This window comes from Gracilinanus agilis, chromosome 3, assembly GCF_016433145.1.
Source record: "Gracilinanus agilis isolate LMUSP501 chromosome 3, AgileGrace, whole genome shotgun sequence".
Classification (NCBI taxonomy): domain Eukaryota; kingdom Metazoa; phylum Chordata; class Mammalia; order Didelphimorphia; family Didelphidae; genus Gracilinanus; species Gracilinanus agilis.
In genome coordinates this window covers 344,596,356-344,617,805 of record NC_058132.1, presented here as the reverse complement: position 1 = coordinate 344,617,805, position 21,450 = coordinate 344,596,356, and the positions used below count along the sequence as shown (strand labels likewise).

At 39.0% G+C, this 21,450-nt stretch overlaps 1 protein-coding gene across 1 annotated transcript in view; it reads right to left on the bottom strand.

The window, feature by feature from the left end:
- Nucleotides 1-10,121: 10,121 nt before the first annotated feature.
- Nucleotides 10,122-21,450, bottom strand: part of HGD (homogentisate 1,2-dioxygenase) — an 85,694-nt gene continuing 74,365 nt past the window's right edge. Inside the window, exons 13-14 of the mRNA XM_044670071.1 lie at nucleotides 15,355-15,536; nucleotides 10,122-10,484 (exon numbers count right to left, since the gene is read on the bottom strand). Coding sequence (XP_044526006.1) covers nucleotides 10,335-10,484; nucleotides 15,355-15,536 — 332 coding nt within the window. The 3' untranslated portion in view covers nucleotides 10,122-10,334. The remainder of the gene's footprint in view (nucleotides 10,485-15,354; nucleotides 15,537-21,450) is intronic.

Sequence of the window (21,450 nt, the reverse complement as noted above, 5' to 3'; positions counted from 1 at the left end):
AGAGAGAGAGAGAGAGAGAGAGAGAGAGAGAGAGAGAGAGAGAAATGCATCTATCCCATTGTACTTCCCTTTGAACATTAGGGAATACTCATGGGCAGGTGGAGAAAGCACCAGAGAAGGCATTGTAAAGTCAGTGACTGAGAATGTGCATATATTGGTGGGTGCTCATTCAAGAATTCTTCATATCTTCATTTAAAAAAACATCACCTGTATTTTATATTTTCTGCATTTTGAGCCATATGCTCACAAGTGGAAAACAGATCTCACTCAGCTTGCTAGGAAATCACTGCTCTTGTGTTTTCCCAGGTTTCCTGATTCAGGAGGATGAGCCAAGAAAAAGAATAAATTCTTTCATATGTATCTAGGCATTTTGAATCATGAGAAAAATAGATACTATTTATATAATGCTTTAAGGTTTGTAAAGCTTTTTATATAAGTTATCATATTCGATCCTAACAGCAACTTTATGGGATAGATGCTGCTGTTACTAACATTTTACAAATATAGAAAGAGAGACTGAAAGAGCTCATGTTATTTGCTTCAGGTCACAGATCAAATAAAGGCCAGAGGCACTATTTGAATTCAGGTCTTCTTGACTCACAGGCCTGGTACTCTTTCTGCTATGCCAGCCTAGCTGTGAATCTTTGATAGCAGTGTTACAAAATTTTAACATTTGCCTTCATGGGTCACAAACTTGAGTTTTCCTTCAGAAAAAATAGTGATGGCCACTTCCACAGAGCCAGTGTTATGTAGTGGTAAGAGAATTGGATTTGGAGTCAGAAGACCTGAATTCAATTCCTTGGCTATGCTATTTATATGGCTTCAGTTATGACCTATCTTTGAGTTCCTTCCTACACCTTTCCAGATCAGCTGGACAACCTTTAAGGCATAATTACTGGAAAGAGGAGATGCCATGCCACTAATGTTATTGTGGCTGTGTTTTCTCAAGCCTCTCTCTGCTTTGTCACAAGGTTGGTAAATTCTTCTCCCCTTCCCAAATCCTATAAGATTCTTCTGTAGACTTTCAATGATCCTGACTTTGGCTGAAGTCAGCAAACCACAATGTAATGGAAACTTGGGCAGTTTGTAAAAGAAGACATCTTAAACTGTTGCTAGTAGTAACATGGTTACTGGAGAAGTAACATCCTATGCAAATCAAATAGGCAGCACTTTGTGGGGAAGTGAAGGAAGAATGGGTTTTTCCATTCTTCTCATAAGAAAAACACAGAAAAATACTAGAATAAATTAAAAGAAAAACTGTTCAGGAATGGAAGGACTAGAGATGTGTTAGTAAATGTTTAACAACTGGGTCTCAGAAACAAACAAACCCAACAATATCTGCACATATCTTTTTAAAACTTAATCTGTATTATGAACATTTTCTCCATCATTTTCTTAAATCTAGACAACCAACAAAACAATAAAACAAGCTCTAAATTGTAGTGTTTGCTCATTTCCCAGGTGTAAATGCTCATATTGAAAACTGAACTGATTCCAGCATGTACCTGGAAGGATCCCAAGTCTTTTTTTTTTTTTTTTAACCTTTCTAATGCTTCTCAAACATATAGAAGCTTTATCTTTATAGAGAAAAAGAAAGCTAAAATATCTTAGGGAGAAACCTTAAAGAAGAGGGTTTTGAGTACCAAAGAATGTTTTAGTTGCTCTCCTTTCTCATATCAGCCTTTTCGAATCCTGGGGTCCCTTTAACACTCAGCTTAAACTACTTTCTTCAGGAGGAGAACTTCTCCAGTTCCCCCAGCTGTTAATGCCTGCCCGTTGGAGTGTTTCTTCTCTGAATGGATCATGCAGTACCTATTTAGATCCAGGTTGGCTTTCTTATTAAAATGGAAGCTCCTTGAGGGAAGGACTATTTTTGGATCTTCCTTTGTATCCCAGCACTTAACAAAGTGCCTGACACATAGGAAGCTTTTAATAAATGCTTGCTGAGTGGGCAGTTAGTAGCTTAGTGGATAGAGAGTGAAGCCTAGAGATGGAAGGTCTTGGGTTCGAATTTGATCTCAATCACTTCCAAGCTGTGTGCCCCTAGGCAAGTCACTTAACCCCTATTGCCTATCACTCTTCTGCCTATACTTTAGTACAGTATCAATTCTAAGAAAGACCATAAGGATTTGAAAAATAAATGCTTGTTGATTAATTGATTGGTAGTTCATCAGGGACAAAGAAAAACACAGGAAAGCCTTTTCTTTGTCTAGTTTAAAGCAGCTTAGAGAGGAAGAAAGAAGGGTGTGTGATTGAAATAGAGAGAAATCACAGCTGGCAGTTGAAAGATGACTTGCCTCAAGTGAGCTTGAAACAAAGAGAGCTCCACAAACTCCAGGAAGGTTTTGATACCAAGCTTAGAATGAGTATTAGTTACCACGGAACATTTCAAACTATGTGTATGTAAGATTACTAAAGAGAAAGGATCAGATTGTGTGTATGTACACACAATCACACACACACACACACACACACACACACACATCTTGTTCAGTGGTATCCATCATGTCCAGTTCTTTGTGACTCAACTTGGGGTCTTCTTGTCAAAGATATAGAAGTGGTTTACCATTTATTTCTCTAGCTCAATTTACAGAGCAAGATATCAAGGCAAACCAAAGTTAAATGGCTTTCCCAGGTTCTAAGTAATTAAGTAACTAAGGCTGGATTTGAACGCAGGAAGATGAGTCTTCCTGACCTCAAGCCCAGCACTCTGTCTACGTATATTTGTACTTACATATATTGTATATATTCATCTGATTAACAGGGTTTGGTTTTCAGACAAAGTTTTTTTTTTTATTTGTTTGTTTTTTCTTAATAATAAAAGAAGTGAGATAGATATGTTCCTCTCTATCTCAACTGAAATTTTCTTATCACTCAACTGCTGGTACTCCCCTCCCCATCCCCCAACTACCTTGTACTTAATTCCTATGAATAGGGATTATTTCATTCTTTGAATTAGAACCTTCAGTGCCTAGAAGAGGGTCCGGTAAATAGTAAGTGTTTAATAAATGTTTATTGAATGGCTAATGTGATATGCTTTGTTCGTCTACATGTATTTGTAATATTTTTTATCTTTTTGGCTGGTGAAAGGAGGAAAGGGAAAGAATTTGTATCTAAAAATATAATAAAATTGAATTAAGAAATAAATGTTTGTTGATTGATTAACTGATACATTCGCAGTTTTTGTCTTATATCTTGGATCATGAGCCTATGGTAAACTATCATCACCTATTGGCAATGTACCTAAATTATAAGAGAAAAGACCAAAAAGGGAAAAAAAAAAAAACACCCTGCCCTGTTTGATGCTGAAACTGCAAAACTGAAGTTAACAGCATATAGCCAGTACTAAATTAATATTTCTATAATGATGTCAGCAGCTTTGGCAAAGCATCTGCAGAGAATGGAGAGGCCACAGGATCCCAATTGTATAGCAAGGGGAGAGATACTTACTGGATGACAGTCCAATTATTGGGGATAGTGACAACCTTGCCCCAGGGACGACATAGAGGGATTACTTGCTGGAATACATTCAGCCATAGAGACAAAGAGCAGTCATGTGTAAAGTCTGCGTAGGAAATGAAAGGAGTAGTTACCGAATGAAGTGAACTTGGAAGAGGATAACCATATTTTCATGCCATGCTTAGGAGCCAGGACCACAGGTCTCTTGGCATACTCAACTACAGGTGGCAGGAGCAGCAATGCTTCCTTACAGACCCAGTAGCATCAAGAATGTGGAGCTGGAAAGTTAGTACACAAATGGGGCAAATGTTTAGTCTCTTTCTGAGGCCAAATTATTTCCAAAACAAATAGGAATCAGGGAGTAAAGGCAAGTTTATTTCACATGGCATCAAAACCTCTACTGATTCTGGTGAATCTCTCACATACAATCTCATTGTCTTGGGCCCAGGAAAACTTTGGAGACAACAGTTGTTGGCTCATGTTTTTCATAAAAATCTCTCTGCTTTGTGCCTCCACCCATGAAAACTCTAGGAATTTCAGTATCTGGTTCATTTTGGTTATCACCCAAAAAGCTTTCAGCTACCTTTGGACCACCCAAGACAAACAGACATTGAATACAACACAGATTTTATTTAGCCTGATAAAGAGCACAGAATAGGCTCAGTGATCAAGCTCCTCAATCCTTAGGAAAGTTTTCTATCCTTTTCTAGAAGTATTTAATAACCCTCCCCTCTAGAAGTTCCCATCTTCCTGTAGGACTTATTCGTTCTTTGACTAACATAAAAGGATAGATCTGAGTTACTCCTTGGGCCTTTCCTGTATCTATGGAATTATAGGATTAGAGATTTGGAACTGGAAGAAACTTAGAGATCATCTTGTCCAATCCTGTGCTTTTAATCAGAAGGGTTGATGATGTGATTAAAGTCATATATGGTGGAGATTTAAACCTAGGTCCATTGATTCTAAATCCACTATATTCTGTTGCATCCTTCTTCCCCTGCAGGTATATGCAGATGATATAATCTATAGGCCTTTATCCAACTCTAAATGAACCTGCCATCTCTATCCTCTTTCTTGCCTTCTCTCATTGAGGTTCCAAATCTCTTCCTTCTCTTATCAAGGTTTTGAATTATTTGCCTTCTCTCATCGAGGTTCTATTTCTCTTGCCTCTACCTTATTTCTCTTTGAGGTCCTTTCTATTTTTGCTTCTTTCTCTATTATATTCCTTTCCCTGCTCCTTTTTTCTCTATTTATTCATCTTTTAAAGGCCAGCTCTTTCTCGATTTTCTCTGGAAGACCTTCTCTGATTTTTCTTTAAACATCACACAACATTCTGTTTTAAATGCACTTGTAGAGAAACAGGGATGTGATTTATTGCCAGGGTTCTGGGGAGGAAGAAAAGGAAAGAGAAAGAAAAAGGTCATCAGCCTTTTTAGTTTTCTCCAACTAGTTCATCCCTTCCCCTTGTCATTTGCACAAAACAAAGGAACACAATGGAGGAGGGTTAAAAATGGTTTACTTACCAGTTTCACTCAGTGGTTGTTGTTTTTTTTTTTTTTTCAGTTTGAGTAAATACAGCCCTGGAACTATTTGCCTAGACAAGTGATAATGAAATGACATCAAACTATAAGGGATCTCTGTCTAAAAAACATATGACAGACTGAGGGACCCAGAAAAGACAGTGGGAAAAATAAATCAAAGAAGAATTCAAAGAGCAGATGTTAGATGCCTAGGTATCTGTTATTCTCTATGAACAATCTGGATTAAGTGAAAAAGCTTTATCATTAACTGAGAAGATTCCATAGCCATTAGCTGAGGAATTTCTCTCTACTGAATGAGAGAACTCACTGAAGAGAGTTGTAGTACCACCTCTCCCCTCCTTCACAGGGGTGAGGGGGAGGGGGAGCTTATTAACTATAGCCCCTGAGAAGTAGCACCTCACCTGAAGACCATTCCTGAAGCCTAGGGTTTATGTATTGGGGTGAAATAGAGTTGAAAATTTTGTATCCCTTTTCTACAAGGAGAGGCTTACTAATCATAGTATTCCTGGTGAATGGTGAATAGGATATTAGGTAACCCTAAGGATAACTGGATAGATAAAGACCAGTTGGAGCAGAGATTTGATGTCTACAATGACAGAAAACAATATCCAAAAGGGAGAAGACCTAGCAGAGAACATTCCTTTGATGATATCACCAGAAGAAACCAGTAGTTTTGCAGTGTTAGAGGCTCAGTTCTCTGCCTGTGTTCCCTATCCACTGTATGTGTACCCACCATATGTGCCTTGATTACATGTGTTCCCCATATACAATGTCATAAATGAATTCTATTTAAACCCATTTTTTCAGCTTAAAGTACATATGAGGGGGTGGAAGTTTTAGGTTTATAGGGGAATGTTCTGTTGTTATATTGTTGCCATGCCATTGCAATAAACCTTTGCTCGGAACTAAATGTGTTCTTTAGCTGACTAAAAAGAGTAGAGATATAGGTGGGATTTTGGAGAGAATTTGAATTCACAATGTACTCCTAGAACCTGGGAGAATTTTCTGGAGGATTAGGGAGCTCTGGGTGTTACATGGTTAGGAGATGGGGACTAGACTTGTGATGTTACTAGTAAATGAACTCATTGGTAAGAGAATTCCTTCTATCAAAGTAGATTGGCACTTTCTCTTCAACTTAGAGTTTTAAAGAATTACCTAGGGCACTGAGGGGTTTCATGGTTTGCCAAGAATCACATAACCATTATGTGTCTGAGGCAAGACTTGACTGAAAGTCTTCCTGACTCTAAGACCATCTTTCTCTCATATATGTATATACATACATACACATAAATATATAGATATATGTAATACATCTGTGTATATCTGTCCCTTATCCCTCCACTTGATTCTAAGCTCCACAAGAACAAGGACTTTGTCATAACTCATTTTAGCTTCTCCCCTAGTACTCCTTTTATACTGCTCTTCATTCAGTAGACACTTTAGTTTGCTCTTTTTACTTTTTGGTTTTATTTTGGCAACATTGATAGGAACATCATGTCCAGGGGGCAGTGAAGTGACTTGGTGGATTGAGAACCAGGCCTAGAGATAGGAAGGCCTGGGTTCAAATTTGACCTCAGATTTTCCTAGCTGTGTTGGACAAGTCATTTACTGTCCATTGCCTAGTCTTTACCATTCTTCTGCCTTGAAAATTGGTTTTAAGATATAAGATAAGAATTTTTAAAAGTAAAAAAGAAATATCATGCCCTGAACAAAGTTATGACTTGGCAATACCAAATTTGTGTTCAATTCTGGGTATCACATAATAATAATAATAATAATAATAATAATAATAATAACTATGTTCCCAGGCACTGTCCTAAGCATTTTTACAATTATCTCATTTTTATCTTCACAACAACTTTGAGAGAAAAGTACTATTATTATCCCCATTTTATACATGGGGAAACTGAGACAAACAGAGGTTAAAGTGACTTGTCCAGGATCACTGAGCTCTAAGTATCTGAGGCCAGATTTTAGAAAGAGCTTTGACAAGCTCCAACTCACTGAAAGGAAAACAACCAGAAGGATGAGAGAATGATGACATAATATCAAAGGAGGAGCCATTGGGGTCCTGGGATGTTCAACTTCAAGAAAAATACTGGATGGAGAAGAGGACAGAATGAAAAAGGATGGTACAATACACTCTGACACTTTCTAAATTCTGAGGACCTGGGTTCAAATCCTTCTGATGCTTTCCACTTGTATGATCCTAGGCAAGCCACTTAACATCTCTGTACCTAAGTTTTCTCCTTTGTAAAATGGAACACATATCCTTTGATTTCAATTCAGTGCTCTACAAAAGAGAGGTCAAACTTAAATAGAAATGGGAACTACTAATCAATACATAAGAATCCCTCAGGGTCATACATTGACTTAGTTTCAAATGTAATGTTGTCTATACTTTATTGTATTTTTAAGTTGTTATTCAGTTGTTTTTCAGACCTGTCCAAATCCTTATGACCCCATTTGGAGTTTTCTTGGCAAAGATACTGTAGGGATTTGCCATTTACTTTTCCAGTTAATCTGATGGGTAAAGAAACTGAGGCAAACAATGGTAAGTTACTTGCTCAAGGTCACACAGGTAGTAAATGTCTGAGGCCAGATTTGAACTTAGAAACGGAAAGTTTTTTTTTAATCCAGGCCAGCACTCTCTCCACTGTGCCACATATAAATTTTGTTAAATATTTCCCAAATTACATTAAAAAAAATCTCTTACCTTCCATCTTGGAATCAATACTGTGTATTTCTTTCATGATGTGACAACTTACTGTAGTCCAGGCTACTAAAATGGGTTAGTGAGTGATTGTTGTTGCAAAGCTTATGGGACATGGACCACTACAAAAACCTGCTTTGATTTGTGAATTTTTTCCTTTCACATTTTTTTTTAATATCCTATATGTTCCTCGGAGGTTATTTTTTCCTTTTATTTTTCTTTGGACTCTTTGAAGTTTTGAAAATTGATTCATATACCTTATGCCTTGACCATGTATTCCTGTGTGATTCCCATGTGTTTCCCTGTATTTTCCTCAGGGGGGAATGTAAAGTTGCTCTCCTCTGGGGGGACTATGTTATTGCTGTGAATTTGGACTTGAATTTGACCCTACTTTAGAACAGAAGACTACATCCCAGAATCCAGAAGGCACCATGAAGATGCCTGCAGAGACCACACACTGCACCAGAAGATCCAGAGTGAATTTTGAGACATGGCAAATTTGAACTTTGCCAGGTTGAATGTATTTATTTTGAATGGACACTTTCTGAATGGACTGGTCTCCCAAAGGATCACAGCAGGGAATGTAAAGTTGAAAAGACCTTGTACCCCTTTAAACTACATTACCCAAACTCCTTTTCACCATACCCATAATTCCTTAAGCCTTTTCTATTGGTTGTTGGCTTTCATGGGCTGTATTGAAATGGGTTTTTTGGCATGGTCACGGGAGCTTTTGGTCTGGAGGCAGCGTGATGAAGGGTGAGTTGGGACTCTTTCCCTGTGTTTTAATAAAACCTTATAAATATCATACTTTGGAGGCATTGAATATTAATTTTAAAACTGGTTTTAAGACAGAAGAGTGATGAAGGCTAGGCTTAAAGCTATTGGGTTTAAGTAAGCTGTCCAGGGTCATGGATCTAGGAAGTCTCTGAGGTCAAATTTGAACTGAGGACCTCCTGTCTGTAAGCCTAGTTCTCAATCCAGTGAACCACTTAGTTGCCTCCTCACCCCCAGGTACATTTAAATTTGGTTTAGACTGCACTCAGGAGTGTTGTGGGCTTAGGGTTTGATGCCTCTGCTTTATACTATATAGGGACTGTTCTTAAAGAATCTTTCTGTAGTATTCTACTGGAACAATGGCTGAAGTCAAGAGCAGGTACCCTGTGACTTCATTAGAGAATGGTGACCCTCCGAGATTAGTTATTACTTACATGGCATGCATGAAATGGTGAATGAATCAAGGTACATGAAACTTTGCAATGAATACTTATGCAGGGTGTCCCCGGTCTTTTTGCATTTTAAGCTTCAATTAGCTTAAATAAAATGGCTTTAATTAGCTTAAATAAAACTAAGAGGAAGACTTTGCATATCAAGAAAATTTTTTCATAGTGGGCATTTCCTTCCCAGATATAGTTCACTACTCCTTGGTTCCCCTTGTGACAACATGATCCCCTAGGTGTGGGAAGGTTATCAGGAAAGAAAAGATCACCTAATTGCTATCCTTCTTCTGATGAGCTCTAAGGATACCTCCATTGGTAGTTTTGTTTTTTTTAAACTCTTACCTTCTACCTTAGAATCAATGCTATATTTTGGTTCCAAGGCAGAAGAGCAGTAAGGGCTGGGCAATGGGGGTTAGGTGACTTGCCCAGGGTCACACAGCTGGGAAGTGTCTGGGACCAGATTTGAATTGTAGGACCTCCCGTCTCTAGGCCTGGCTCTCAATCCACTGAGCTACCTGGCTCTCAATCTACTGAATTGCCCTCTCCATTGGTAGTTCTGATTTCTTTCCACTTTAATCTCATATATGTATTGAAGAGCATTGTTTGCTAAGCATCCTTCTGAATAGTCTGAAGATAGCATGGTCTCCCACTGGTGGGGTCCTGTCCAGCTGTTACCAGTTGTGCTCTTACTTTTGGATTTTTGCCTATCATTTAAAGTATTATCCTTGGCTGGACTGACCCCTGGATCACAGCTTGTGCTTTGGCCTCACATCCATCATTGGGAGAATAACTTCCTAGCCAGGGCTGTACAGGAAGGAACTACTTCTTAAATCTTCAGTGTGAGTATTTGTATCTTGGAAGTCTAGGAATGCAACAAGTCAGAACAGGATTGTCTAGATTTAAAGTGACAGGGAATGTGTTAATGATTCAAATTAAACTTAAATGTGTTGCAGATGCTTTTTTGCCCGTAGAGCATTGCTTATAAAATATTTACCAGCACACCACTGCTCCTAAGGGTGCACCTATGTTTGAGAATGGCACCCCATCCTCCTCCCCACCCACACACACCTGCCTCATATCCATGGCCCAGCCTTCAAGGATTCCTGCTAGACTTTTACTTCTCTCTTCAGACTAAACCACCTCCCATCCTATGCCTGCCCACACTCTGGCCATTGGGTTTATTTCCACACATTGCAGGTAAGTCTTTATTGAGTAATTAAGCTTACAATAATGGCACTTGTGATATACTTTTGCATTAAACTTCATGGCTTCCTTGGATGTGGGAGAATGGATAATTAATTTAACCAACTACCCCTAGATTTGGCCAGAGGACAGAGGCTTATATAACAATATGTAGAGATCCTGATTCTTCCAAGAAGGACCCTAAACATCCACTCTTCAGGCTCATTTGAGACCAGTGGGGTTTCTGGACTTGGGCGTGAAGTGGCTCCTCAGAGTTTCCCAGCATTTGTAATAGTTCTCATCCAAACAGTTGCATGTCTTGAGACCCCACTTGGTGACAGCCAAACTGAGGGAAGTCTCAAACATAAATGCCTGGTGGAAATGAGGGAAAAAGGGGGTGGAAAGAGACATGGGTAAGTATCAACAATGGAAGGATAAAGTACAAGATAAGTAATTAGAAAGCTAGCATTTATGTGGGATTTTAAAGTTTGCAAAGTGCATTACATCTATTGTCTCATTTTTATCTTCAAAACAATTCTGAAAGGTAGAGGCTATTATTAACCCCTTTTTACAGAAAAGAAAACCGAGGTAAAGAATAGTGACTTGAGTAAGATTTGAACTGAGGACTCCCCCTCTCACAGATCAGTGGTGTCAAGTCAAATAGAGATAGGGTTCATATATAAGGACCCATGAGGGCTTCATATTGGTTCAGGAAACCATATATTTGTTTATATTCTGTATTTTTTATTTGTTTTGCTAAATATTTCCCCATTACATTTTCATTTGGTTCATACTATCATTAAGGCCTCTGATGGTGTGTGTGTATGTGACCTGTGTTCATCCAATTTGGTGTCTAAAACTGGGTTTCTTAACCGTGGACTTGGATGACCAAAAACAACCCTATCTTTATTTTCAATAGCCTTTCACTGAAATTGAGCATCCCCTTTGATTTTGAATGGAGGTAACAAATCATTATGCTGAAAAGGAGTCCTTCAGCTTCACCAGATAGCCAAAGGTGTCCAAAGACACAAAGTTTAAGAATTTTGATACAGAAGGACATTTTACTGGCCACTTCACTTTTCGACTGTTTTATGTGAAACTGCAGCGGGGAAAACTACAAATGACAACTCCAACCCTGACCAAACTCTGAATTCTAGAGCCAGGAGTTTGTTGTCATTCAGTTGTTTAAGTCATGTCTGACTCTTTGTGACCCTATTTGGGGCTTTCTTGGCAAAGATACTGGAGTAATTTGCCATTTTCTTCTCCAGCTCATTTTACAGATGAGGAAACTGAGACAAACAGGTGTAAGTGACCTTCTCAGGGTCACACAGGTAGTGTCTAAGACCAGTTTGAATTTGAGAAGATGAGTTGTCTTGACTCCAAGCCTGGTGCTCTATCCACTATGCCATCTATCTATCCTGAGGCTAGGAGAGTCTTAGACAAAATATTGGTCACTGATCTCCACCCCTAACATACTGAATGCTTTCATGCCGATCCCTGATTACCCAGGGTACTCTGTGGTGATGCCCTCCCTAAGCAAAGACCCCCTGTAAAAAAATCTTTCCTGTGTCCTATTCTTTTACCACCCTGATATATGATAAATGACAGTTATATTATAAAGCCAAAGGTGCTCATCATAATTCTCTTTCTTATGTATAGGCAGAGACTATCAAAAGGCAATAATTTAAACCAAAGGAGTAACTTAATTGGTAAGAAGTTGAGATATCCTCATAGACTAGAGGATGGAAGTAGAGTATAAGCAGAAGATTTCTAGAACCAACTAAAAGGGGCTGAGCCAATTGTTAAATTTTCAGTGTGAGCCTTTAACACCTCAGAAATCAGCAGATGCTAAAAAATCAGGACTTGATTTATTGTTTTGTTGATTGTCTAGAATTAAGAAAATGATGGAGAAGATGTTACTGATGCAGATTACATTTAAATTGTTTACATCCCCAGCCCTAGCTGGTTGTTAAATATTTACTATTATACTCCTGTATCATAATACCATGTTAGGATCCCTTTGTGGCATCCCAGGGCAGAAATCCCTTGAGACAGTATAAAGGAGAAGCACTGGATCAGGAATCAGAGGTCCTTGGTTTGAATCCTGCCTCTAATACTATCTAGCAATATCATCTTGGAAAAGTTACTTCCCCTTCTCTGGCCTTCTGGAAAGTGAATTTTAGGCTTATACAACACTGCTTAATGGGCACTGGACTTGAAGTCACAAAGACTTGAGTTCAAATCCTGAATCAGATACTTAGCTGTTTGCCTGGACTCCTCTGTAAAATGAAGGGGATTGCACCTAATCGCCTCTAAAGGCCTTTCCAACTTGACAGATAATGAGTTTATGATGCTCATAGGCAAGGTAAACAGCGAGGTAACTAGATGACTTCTAAGGTCCCACTCAACTGACATTTGAGAACCTTATAACTAATCTACCCTAGCCTTGAGTGCTGAGTTTGGATTTAGCTCAAATTCTAAATTCTAATGATGGTTTTCATGGCTCAGTTCACTAGCAAAATACTCAATTTGTAGTCAAGCAAGGCTAACTGTTGATTTTGAGTATTAGGTAGCATCTAAATGATCATTCTGTTCTCTTTTTAAACTAATTTGCACAGGATTTAGAATAAACTTAGATTTTATAGTCAATAGATCTTACCTACAAACGTATAATAAAACCAAGGATAGCAGTAATTCTATTCCAGTTGAATATTCAGAGCATAGCACACAGAAAATGCGGAACAGATTTTAAGAACCAATCAGTTTCTTTCTATGCCAGATGCAAAAGAAAAGAAATACGGATGAAAATATGAGTCATTAGTTCAGGCTGCAATGAGGCAGGAGCTCCTGGACTCTCACTGGTTTGAGAATATGGCCAACAGGTATCATTTTACCATTACTGTAGACCTGCTCTTGGGAGCTTACTTTGGCCTTAAAAGAAGTCAGAGAGAGGAGAGACTTGGACAGACTGTGTGCTCAGGGCCCTGGGGAGGAGGAAAGGGATTCAAAAAGGCCTTTAACTTAGAATTAGTTATCTTTCTCTGTGCCTTCAACAAATCCAAATGGGACAGTTGGTGGAATTCACAGTTTAAGCTGGAAAAAGTTTCATATTCCTTCCAGACTTAATCCTTTTTAAATGTTTGGTTCACTTCTCCTACCCTACTAGAGAGGAGAGGCTATATTTCTAGAGTCTGAAGAGATTTAGTGATAAATTGACTGGTTTGTTAAGCTATGACTTTGTAATGATAGGAGCTAGACCACCAGATTAACACAGTTATCTATCTTATCTATTATTATTTATAGTATGATAGCTAACATTTATGGGCAGCTAGGTAGTAGGATGCATAGAGCACTGGGCATAGAATCAGAAGGACTCATCTTCATGGGTTCAAATCCAGCCTTAGACACTTACAAGTTGTGTGACCTTGGGCAAATCACTTAACCACGTTTGCTTTGGTTCCTCATCTGACAAATGGCCTGGAGAAGGAATTGTTAGACCACTACAGTATCTCTGACAAGAAAATCCTAAATGGGTCCCCCAAAAGTTGAACACAACTGAATCAAATGAACAACAATGAACATTTACATCATTTATAAGCACTTTAAGGTTTACAAAGATATATATATACACATACACACATATGATTTTACCTTCATAACAGTCTTGACATGTAGGTGCTATTATTATCTTCATTTTAAAGATGAGAGAAATGAGAACCAGAGCGTTTCAGAGTGGTTAAGTGACTTGCCCAAGGTCAAAGAGGTAATACGTCCTGGAGGTAAGATTTGAACTGAAGGTTTTTTAACTGTAGGTCAAGCTCCCTATCTACTGCACCATCCAGCAAGGGTTTCCCAGTATGATGATTTCAAAATGTTACCTGCATCTCTGAATCACTTGCTATTGCCCTATTCATGTCCCCTATGGATCCATCATCTACCTAATCTTAGTCTGTTAGGATTCTTAGCAGGAAGGGAGCCCCTCTCCTGACTGAGACTTTATAATCAATAGCAATTTCTTTCCCTTCTCCTCTACCTCACATCCTCCATCACCATTTTTGAGAATTTTGCTTTCTGGCTCCTCATTTTATTCTACTTTTCATTTATACTTTCTCCCTTCCACTCACTCCTCTTCCTCATTTAAAATAAAAAAAAAAGAAAACTATTGTAAGAAACAAATTTCCACATTGTTCATGTCTGAAAATTCATGTCTTGCTCCTCTCCTATTAGGGAGCCAAGATCAAGGCAGGAAAAAATGAGACCTCACATAGCCCTGATTTCCTCTTTTGTTTCTACTCCATGGAAAAAAGAGGAGGTAGAAGTGGCTCTAACCCCTCACTTTGTACATATATACACATATATCATATGTATGTACATATATCTTATATATATATGTATGGCATAAAAATACTGCAAATACCAATCAAACATTTATTAAATCCCTACTATGTGCCAGACACTGTTAAATGCTGCAGGGGATACAGAGAGGGTCAAAATACAGTCCCTGCTCTCAAGGAGCTTACAATCTAATAAGAGAGGCAACATGCATATAAATATATACAAAGCAAGTATATGCAATGTAAAAAGGAAATATTTAACAGAAAGACTGGAATTAAGAGAGGCTGGAGAAGGCTTTTAGCAAAAGATGAGGTTTTAGTGAGGACATAAAGGAAGCCAGGGAGGTCAGTAGGTAGAGATGAGGAGGAAGACTGTTCCAGGCATAGGGGACAGCCAGAGAAAATGCCTGCAGCCACAAAATGGAGGATTTTGTTCATGGAATGACTAGCAGGTCAGTGTCACTGGATCAAGAGTACATGGTGATGAGTATGGTGTAAGAAGATGTACGTGTGTTTGTTTCTTCCATTGGAATATAAATCTAAGAGTACATGGTGGTGGGTGGAAGAAGACATATGTGTGTTTGAGTGTGTGTTTATATATTAGTGTTGGTGAAGACGTGGCACGTGTTTAGAGCCCAGCACTCGGGGAGCTGCTCCATTCCATTTTTTGCATGCCCCATCCCTCTGTCCAGATGCCCAAATATACTTGTTTCCACCACTGGAATATCACCGCATAAGCTACTTGTGATTAGGTACTGTTTTATTGATGTATCTATAATCCCAGTCCCTACTACAGTACCTGGTACAGAGTGCACAGTTAATTAATAAGTTCTTATAGATTGATTGGAGATGAACACAAAGTTGGGGCTCACTGAATGATAATATTGGGATGTAACCTGCTTACTTACCATGGTTCCATCTGCAATCCTCTCCGGCTCCAGCTTGGCCTTGCTTGCTTTCTCAAAACAATCCCCGTCTGGTCCATGAGGAGTCATGGCACTGTGTAGACTGCCTCCTCCAGGCTGGAATCCTTCTTTTTTTGCCTCATAGTGTCCTTTGATCAATCCCATGAATTCACTCATACAGTTCCCTATGGAATTTTGAATTTGGTTTTAATAGCATAAAGGAAAACAGGTGTAGTATTTGAAACTAGAGTCCCAAAAGGCATAAGAGAAAAGCAGGTGAACTTTAGAGAATGATAGAATACAAAGGAGGAAAAACAAGAAGACTCTAGCTCTGGAGTCAGAGGAATTGGGTCCAATCCCACCTCTGATGCTTTCTCTCTGTGTGGCTTTGGGCAAATCACTTAACTTCTTGTAGCCTCAGTTTACTGATCTGCAAAAAGAGGAGGTTGGACTAGATGACCTCTGGAGCTATGATTCTATGATGAAAGATTACAGGTCTTACCTGTGACCCAACATTTTACTAGGGTTGATGTGAATTTGCACAAGACTTGAGTTGTAAGATCTCGAAGGCATGAGGCTAAGCTAAAGGAAACCAGGCTGTGGCAAGAAATTATGATAAAGATGAAATTTGAGCTGTAACTGTACTTTTTATGCTATTAGTCCTGAAACATTTAAAACTATTGATCTTGGACACTTTCTTCTCACATAGTATCTTCTTCGTTCTGCCAAGACTTTTTAGTCTCCTTTGCTGACTACCCATCTTCCATCCTCTTTTCTCCAGCTATATAGTTTTTACCTACCGACTCTTTGTCCTCGAGCCTCTGCAGTTTTATTTCCTCACTCAGTCACCACCTTTGTAAACTCATCTGCCTTTATAAGGCTTCAACTATCACCTCATAGGGGATGACTCATAAATCTCCACCTCCGCTCCTCCTCCTCCTCCTCTAGTCATATATTTCCAACTTCCTACAAGATATAGCCACCAGTCTCTCTTATCACAATGCCATCTTATTCCTTTCTGATTCTGACCCATCATCGTTGGCCACCAATTTCCACAAATGGAGAAAAAAAGAACAAACAAAAAAGGAAAATTAATTTAAAAAACCCCTAACAACATGAGATCTGTTATCTTCCCTCCTCTTCCCACCTCTCTGCATAGAAGAGGCTATAGAAAAGCAGTAAGAGTCAAGGAATAGCACCATAAATCATAAATGTAGAGGAGAGGACATTTAACCATCCAGGAGTTCAGGGAAGCAGGGGTGGATGGGATGCCCCATGGTCTGTTCCAGATAGTCTCCAGAGACAGGACCTGATATTCTCATTATCCGGCCTGTATTAGCCTCCTTTTCACCATGATTCTGTCATTTTTCTGTCTTAGACTGTCTTGGACTACATCTTGAAAGAGTTTCTTTGAGTCATAATTCTTCAATATATTTGATCTGATTTGATCTTAGATTTCATTTTTGTCCAACCCTGACTTACTGTTCCTTTTCAGCCTTAGCCAGCTCAAACGACTTTGGCCAATTTTCATCAAATGTTTGGAAAGTGTTTTCTTAGATTTGTTGTCTCATATGGATATTCTATATAAGCCATCCTCAAACCTTTTGGTTTAGGAATCCTTAACACACTTAAACATTATGATGTGGAGCAGCCAGGTGGCTTAGTTGATAGAGTGCCAGGCTTAGCATCAGGAGAACCTGGATTTAAATCAGACACTTCTCTGCATGACCCTGGGCAAGTCATTTAACCCCAGTTGAATGGTCTCTGAAATTCCTTTCCATCCAAGATCTATGAATCTATGAGTAAATTAGTATGGTTAAAGGCAATAGGGTTCTTCTGTCTTAGAAATGATATTAAGTATCAATTCTAAGACAGTAAGGGATAAAAAAATTATGGAGGACCCCCCTCCCCAAGAGCTTTCATTTATGTGGATTGTACCTATTGACTTTTACTATATTAGAAATTAAAACATCTTAGTATTCTTATGAAAATAATTTTGACCTCAAGGGCCCTTTGAAAGGGTCTCAGGGACCCAAAGTAGACACTTTGAGGACCTCTGTTTTACATTTGTGTTCTTTCCCCTGTGTCTACTGCCGTAGACAGAAACTGAAATCAGCATTACCCTCAGAACTCCCTTCCCTTGCTCTCCTCAAATCCATTCCCAAAAGGCTATTAACTGGAACTGAAAAAGGACAAATATGATTTCTCTTTTTATAAACTGTAGGTAGATAATTGAAGGTTTCTTTTTCCAATGAGAATTAAAAGCTGGAGAAAAACTATTTGCGAGGTCTTTTTGTTAGCAGACTGTCCTGAAGTCTTAAACCTCTAAGAACCAAAGATGTAGCTCTGGATACATATTGGACAAGCTTTTAATTAGAAGAAAATGTTAGGGGTTGAGTTTGAAGGTTAATTTCTATTGAAACCTCTGTAAGAAGGTCTAACTTCTGACTTATTCTATGTGATCTTGGGCAACTACTCTGGGTCTGTGTTTTCTTAGATATCAAATGAAGAAATTCAACTGGATGGTTTCTGAAATTCCTTTCAGTCCAAGATTTATGAACCTATGAGTAAATTAGTAAGGTTAAAGGTAGTAGAGGTAGCTAGGTGGCTCAGTAGATTTAAAGCTAGGCCTAAAGACTGGAGGTTCTGGTTCAAATATGACCTCAGACACTTCCTAGCTGTGTAACCCCCATTGCCTACCTCTTACTGCTCTTCTACCTTGGAACCATTCACAGTATTGATTCTAAGACAGAAAGTAAGGGTTAAAAAAAGAGATTAGTGAACCATGTTCCTAATTGTACTTAAGTGTATATATTTCTTCAATCTTTACTTGAAATTCTGTGCTTTCATGATTTAATGGATCTATGATGTCACAAGTGTGGGTACTACCCCCTTCCAGAGTATGCAACAACTTCTCTATGTCTTTTTAAAATTCCCTCTATAAGAACCACTAGATGAGTTTCCCTCTTTTGAATCTATTGATACCTTAATGGTACCAACAAAGTCTTTTTATTGCTTTAATTCTAAGCCCAAGTTATTATCTATTTGCAATGTCTACTTACATGTACAAGTATATACATACACATATATAGATTATATGTACACACATACATATATACACATATATGTATAGAAGTAGGTATACATATGTATGTGTAGGAGAGAAAGAGGGAAAGAGATTAAAAGAAAGGGAGAGAGAGTCTGAAAGAGAGAGAGTTTGAGAGAGAGATGAGAGAGATTGAGAGAGTTTAAGAGAGAGAGATGAGAGATTGAGAAGAGAGAGATGAGAGATTGAGAGATGGAGAGATGAGAGATTGAGAAGAAGAGAGAGATGAGAGATTGAGAGACAGAGAGATGAGAGATTAAGAGATACAGGGGGAGAGAGAGAAAGATGAGAGATTGAGAAATACAGGGAGAGAGAGAGAGAGAGAGAGAGAGAGAGAGAAATGAACTAACTCAAGGAATGGACTGCCCTGCCCACCCAATGGCATATCATAATCCAGCATGTAATCCCTTTGAGGTTAGGGAGGGTTACAATTTTGTCTTTGTATACTTAGCACCTAGTACATAACAGACACTTAAGAGATGTTGGTGGGGTTGGATCCAGGTAATAAATGTTTTTTCATTAAGCTGGTTTTTCTGTGTGGATGGGTCAACTGATTTCATTTGCATAATAATGGATTTTTCCTGAGGAGACTTGGTAATATCCCAGAGCTTTACTGCAGTAGGTCCCATGAGACTTCCAAAAGAGAACATTTGGAAAACCTCACCATCAATAGAGAACTCCTTTTCTACTCTCTATTCGGGACATTCTCCATGACACTGGCAGACAACTCAGGTGAGCATATATTTCCAGGTCTTCTGCCTGGCTTGATGTTCACAGTCAGTGAGTTACTGAACAGAGTTCTCCCCGTAGGTACATCTGTCATAGAATCTTGTATTATTTTAACATATGCGTGGGAGATATCTTATTTGAGGAGAGCCTTTAAAGCAGTTGGATTGTATATCATCTTTTAAAATGTCATGATCAGCCATTGTTCTGCTTTGCTGTTGGAACGGAGAGCCGTCTTTTTATAGAAGAGACCTTTGGGAGTGGGAAAGTGAACTTTGACCCTTGCCTCGGTCCATCCTGCCTGTGGGATGAGTCTGGTTGTTGGATGATGAGGCCATCCACCTGGTGGCAGCTTATTCATACTTAAAGTCTCCAAACTTGGAGGAAATAAACAATACGTGAAGTTTAGCTTTGCAAACCAAACCTATAAAATGCGAGCCAAAGTCACATCCCCCTTTTCTCTGTGTGAGTCCTAGCAAAGTGCCAAACCATTTTTTTGTGCTTGGCTCCGCAGCAGTTCTGCTGGAGGCCCCGAGGAGATGACTGTGGCAAAACTCGACAGGAGGCTGGGAGTGTGACAGCCACAGTAGGGAAGGTGAGATTCTCATCATAACTCCACTCTTCTCTTTATTTTTCCCCCCATAAAGAGGGAATGTAGGAAATGGAATGTTTCCATATAAAATTCATATGTTTAAAAGGCAATCTGAAAGTTAGATAGTATGTATTAAAGGTTGGAGAGCCAGCCTCAGAACCAGGAATGTTTAGCATCCACCTGCCCCTGACACATACTGGCTGTGTGACCTTAGACAAATGGCTTAACCTTTCCAGGGTTCTAGGGAGCTCTACGAGCCTCCATATTCTGACCTGCATTGGGTCTTCGTCTTTGTGTTCCCAAGGATATTGAAATCCTTCTCCTTTTGAAAAAATATAGGCTCATAATGGGAAGAGACCTCAGAGGTAATTTATTTTAAATTGTACTTCAAAGTGTATATTCCGGTGGGGAGCTAGGTGGCTCAGTGGATTGAGAGCCAGGTCTACAGACTGGAGGTCCTGCTCTCAGATACTTCCTAGCTATGTGATCCTGGACAAGTCACTTACCCTCCGTTGCCTAGCCCTTACCATTATTCTGCCTTAGAACTAATAAGATAGAAAGTCAGAGGTTAAAAATAAAATAAAGCAAAGTGGATATTCCTACAATGATATCTCCCCATAAGCAATAATCTAGCCTCTATTTGAATCCTTTTAGTGACAGTGAATTCACTTTCTCCTTATTTGACCCATTTTACCTGTTTAATTCAAGTTGTCAGAAATTACTTCTTTATTTTGAACCAAAACTTACCATCCTTTGTCTTCCATGCATCGGTTCTACTTTTGCTCTCTCAGGCTAAACAGAACAACTTAATTCTTCTCTGTGGCAACCCTTCAAACGTTTGAAGACAGTGATATTGTTCCCTGCACCCCACTCCCACCTCCAGTCTTGTCTTCTCCAGGTTTAAATCCAGAGTCTTCAATAAATGCTCATTTGTCATAGTGCCAAGGGCCCTTTCCTCCTTGGGGCACCTTCTCCTAGATGAGCTCCAGTTTGTCAATGTCCTTTCTGCAATGTGCCACTCAGGACTGGACACAAGATTCTAGAAGTGGCCTGACTGGGACACAGTGCCACTGGAATCTTGTCCTGGGCCATTCGACTTCTATTAATACAGCCCAAGATTAAATTGGCTTTTTTTGGCTGCCACATCACTGTTGACTCATAAACAGGTTTGCTCCTGGCTCCAATGTGCTCAGTCTCGCTCTTTGCTGTTCCAGTGAAGCCTGAAGGTCACCTTCATGGCTTACTGGGAGAGAAGAGCAAGGCAGAATTCTGCTCTGTTCTGAATGCAAATGTATGTGTCAGTGGGTTCAGTGTTGGCATTTTTACATTGCTTTTCACAGATAACAGGAGAGCATTCCTTGCCTGTCTGATTAATGCTGAATTCAGTTAGCTAAGGTGGTTTCAGGCTACCTGGAGGCAACATTTTTTATGAGAATAATTCCCTGCTTAACCCTTAAAATTAGATCAAAGTTGCAAAGCTTTTTGCTTATTGCTATAGCAATATATTTTGATGTCTTCAGTGAAACTCACTGATAACTAGTAGTTCCGCAAATTGTTGATTTGGCTCCATGTAATCACCTATTTCTGTGTTCTACCCATGTATCAAATGGAATTGAAATCCATTAAAAATTACAGGGGAAAATGTTTTTTGAGCCAGCAAGAGAGTGGATGAAAT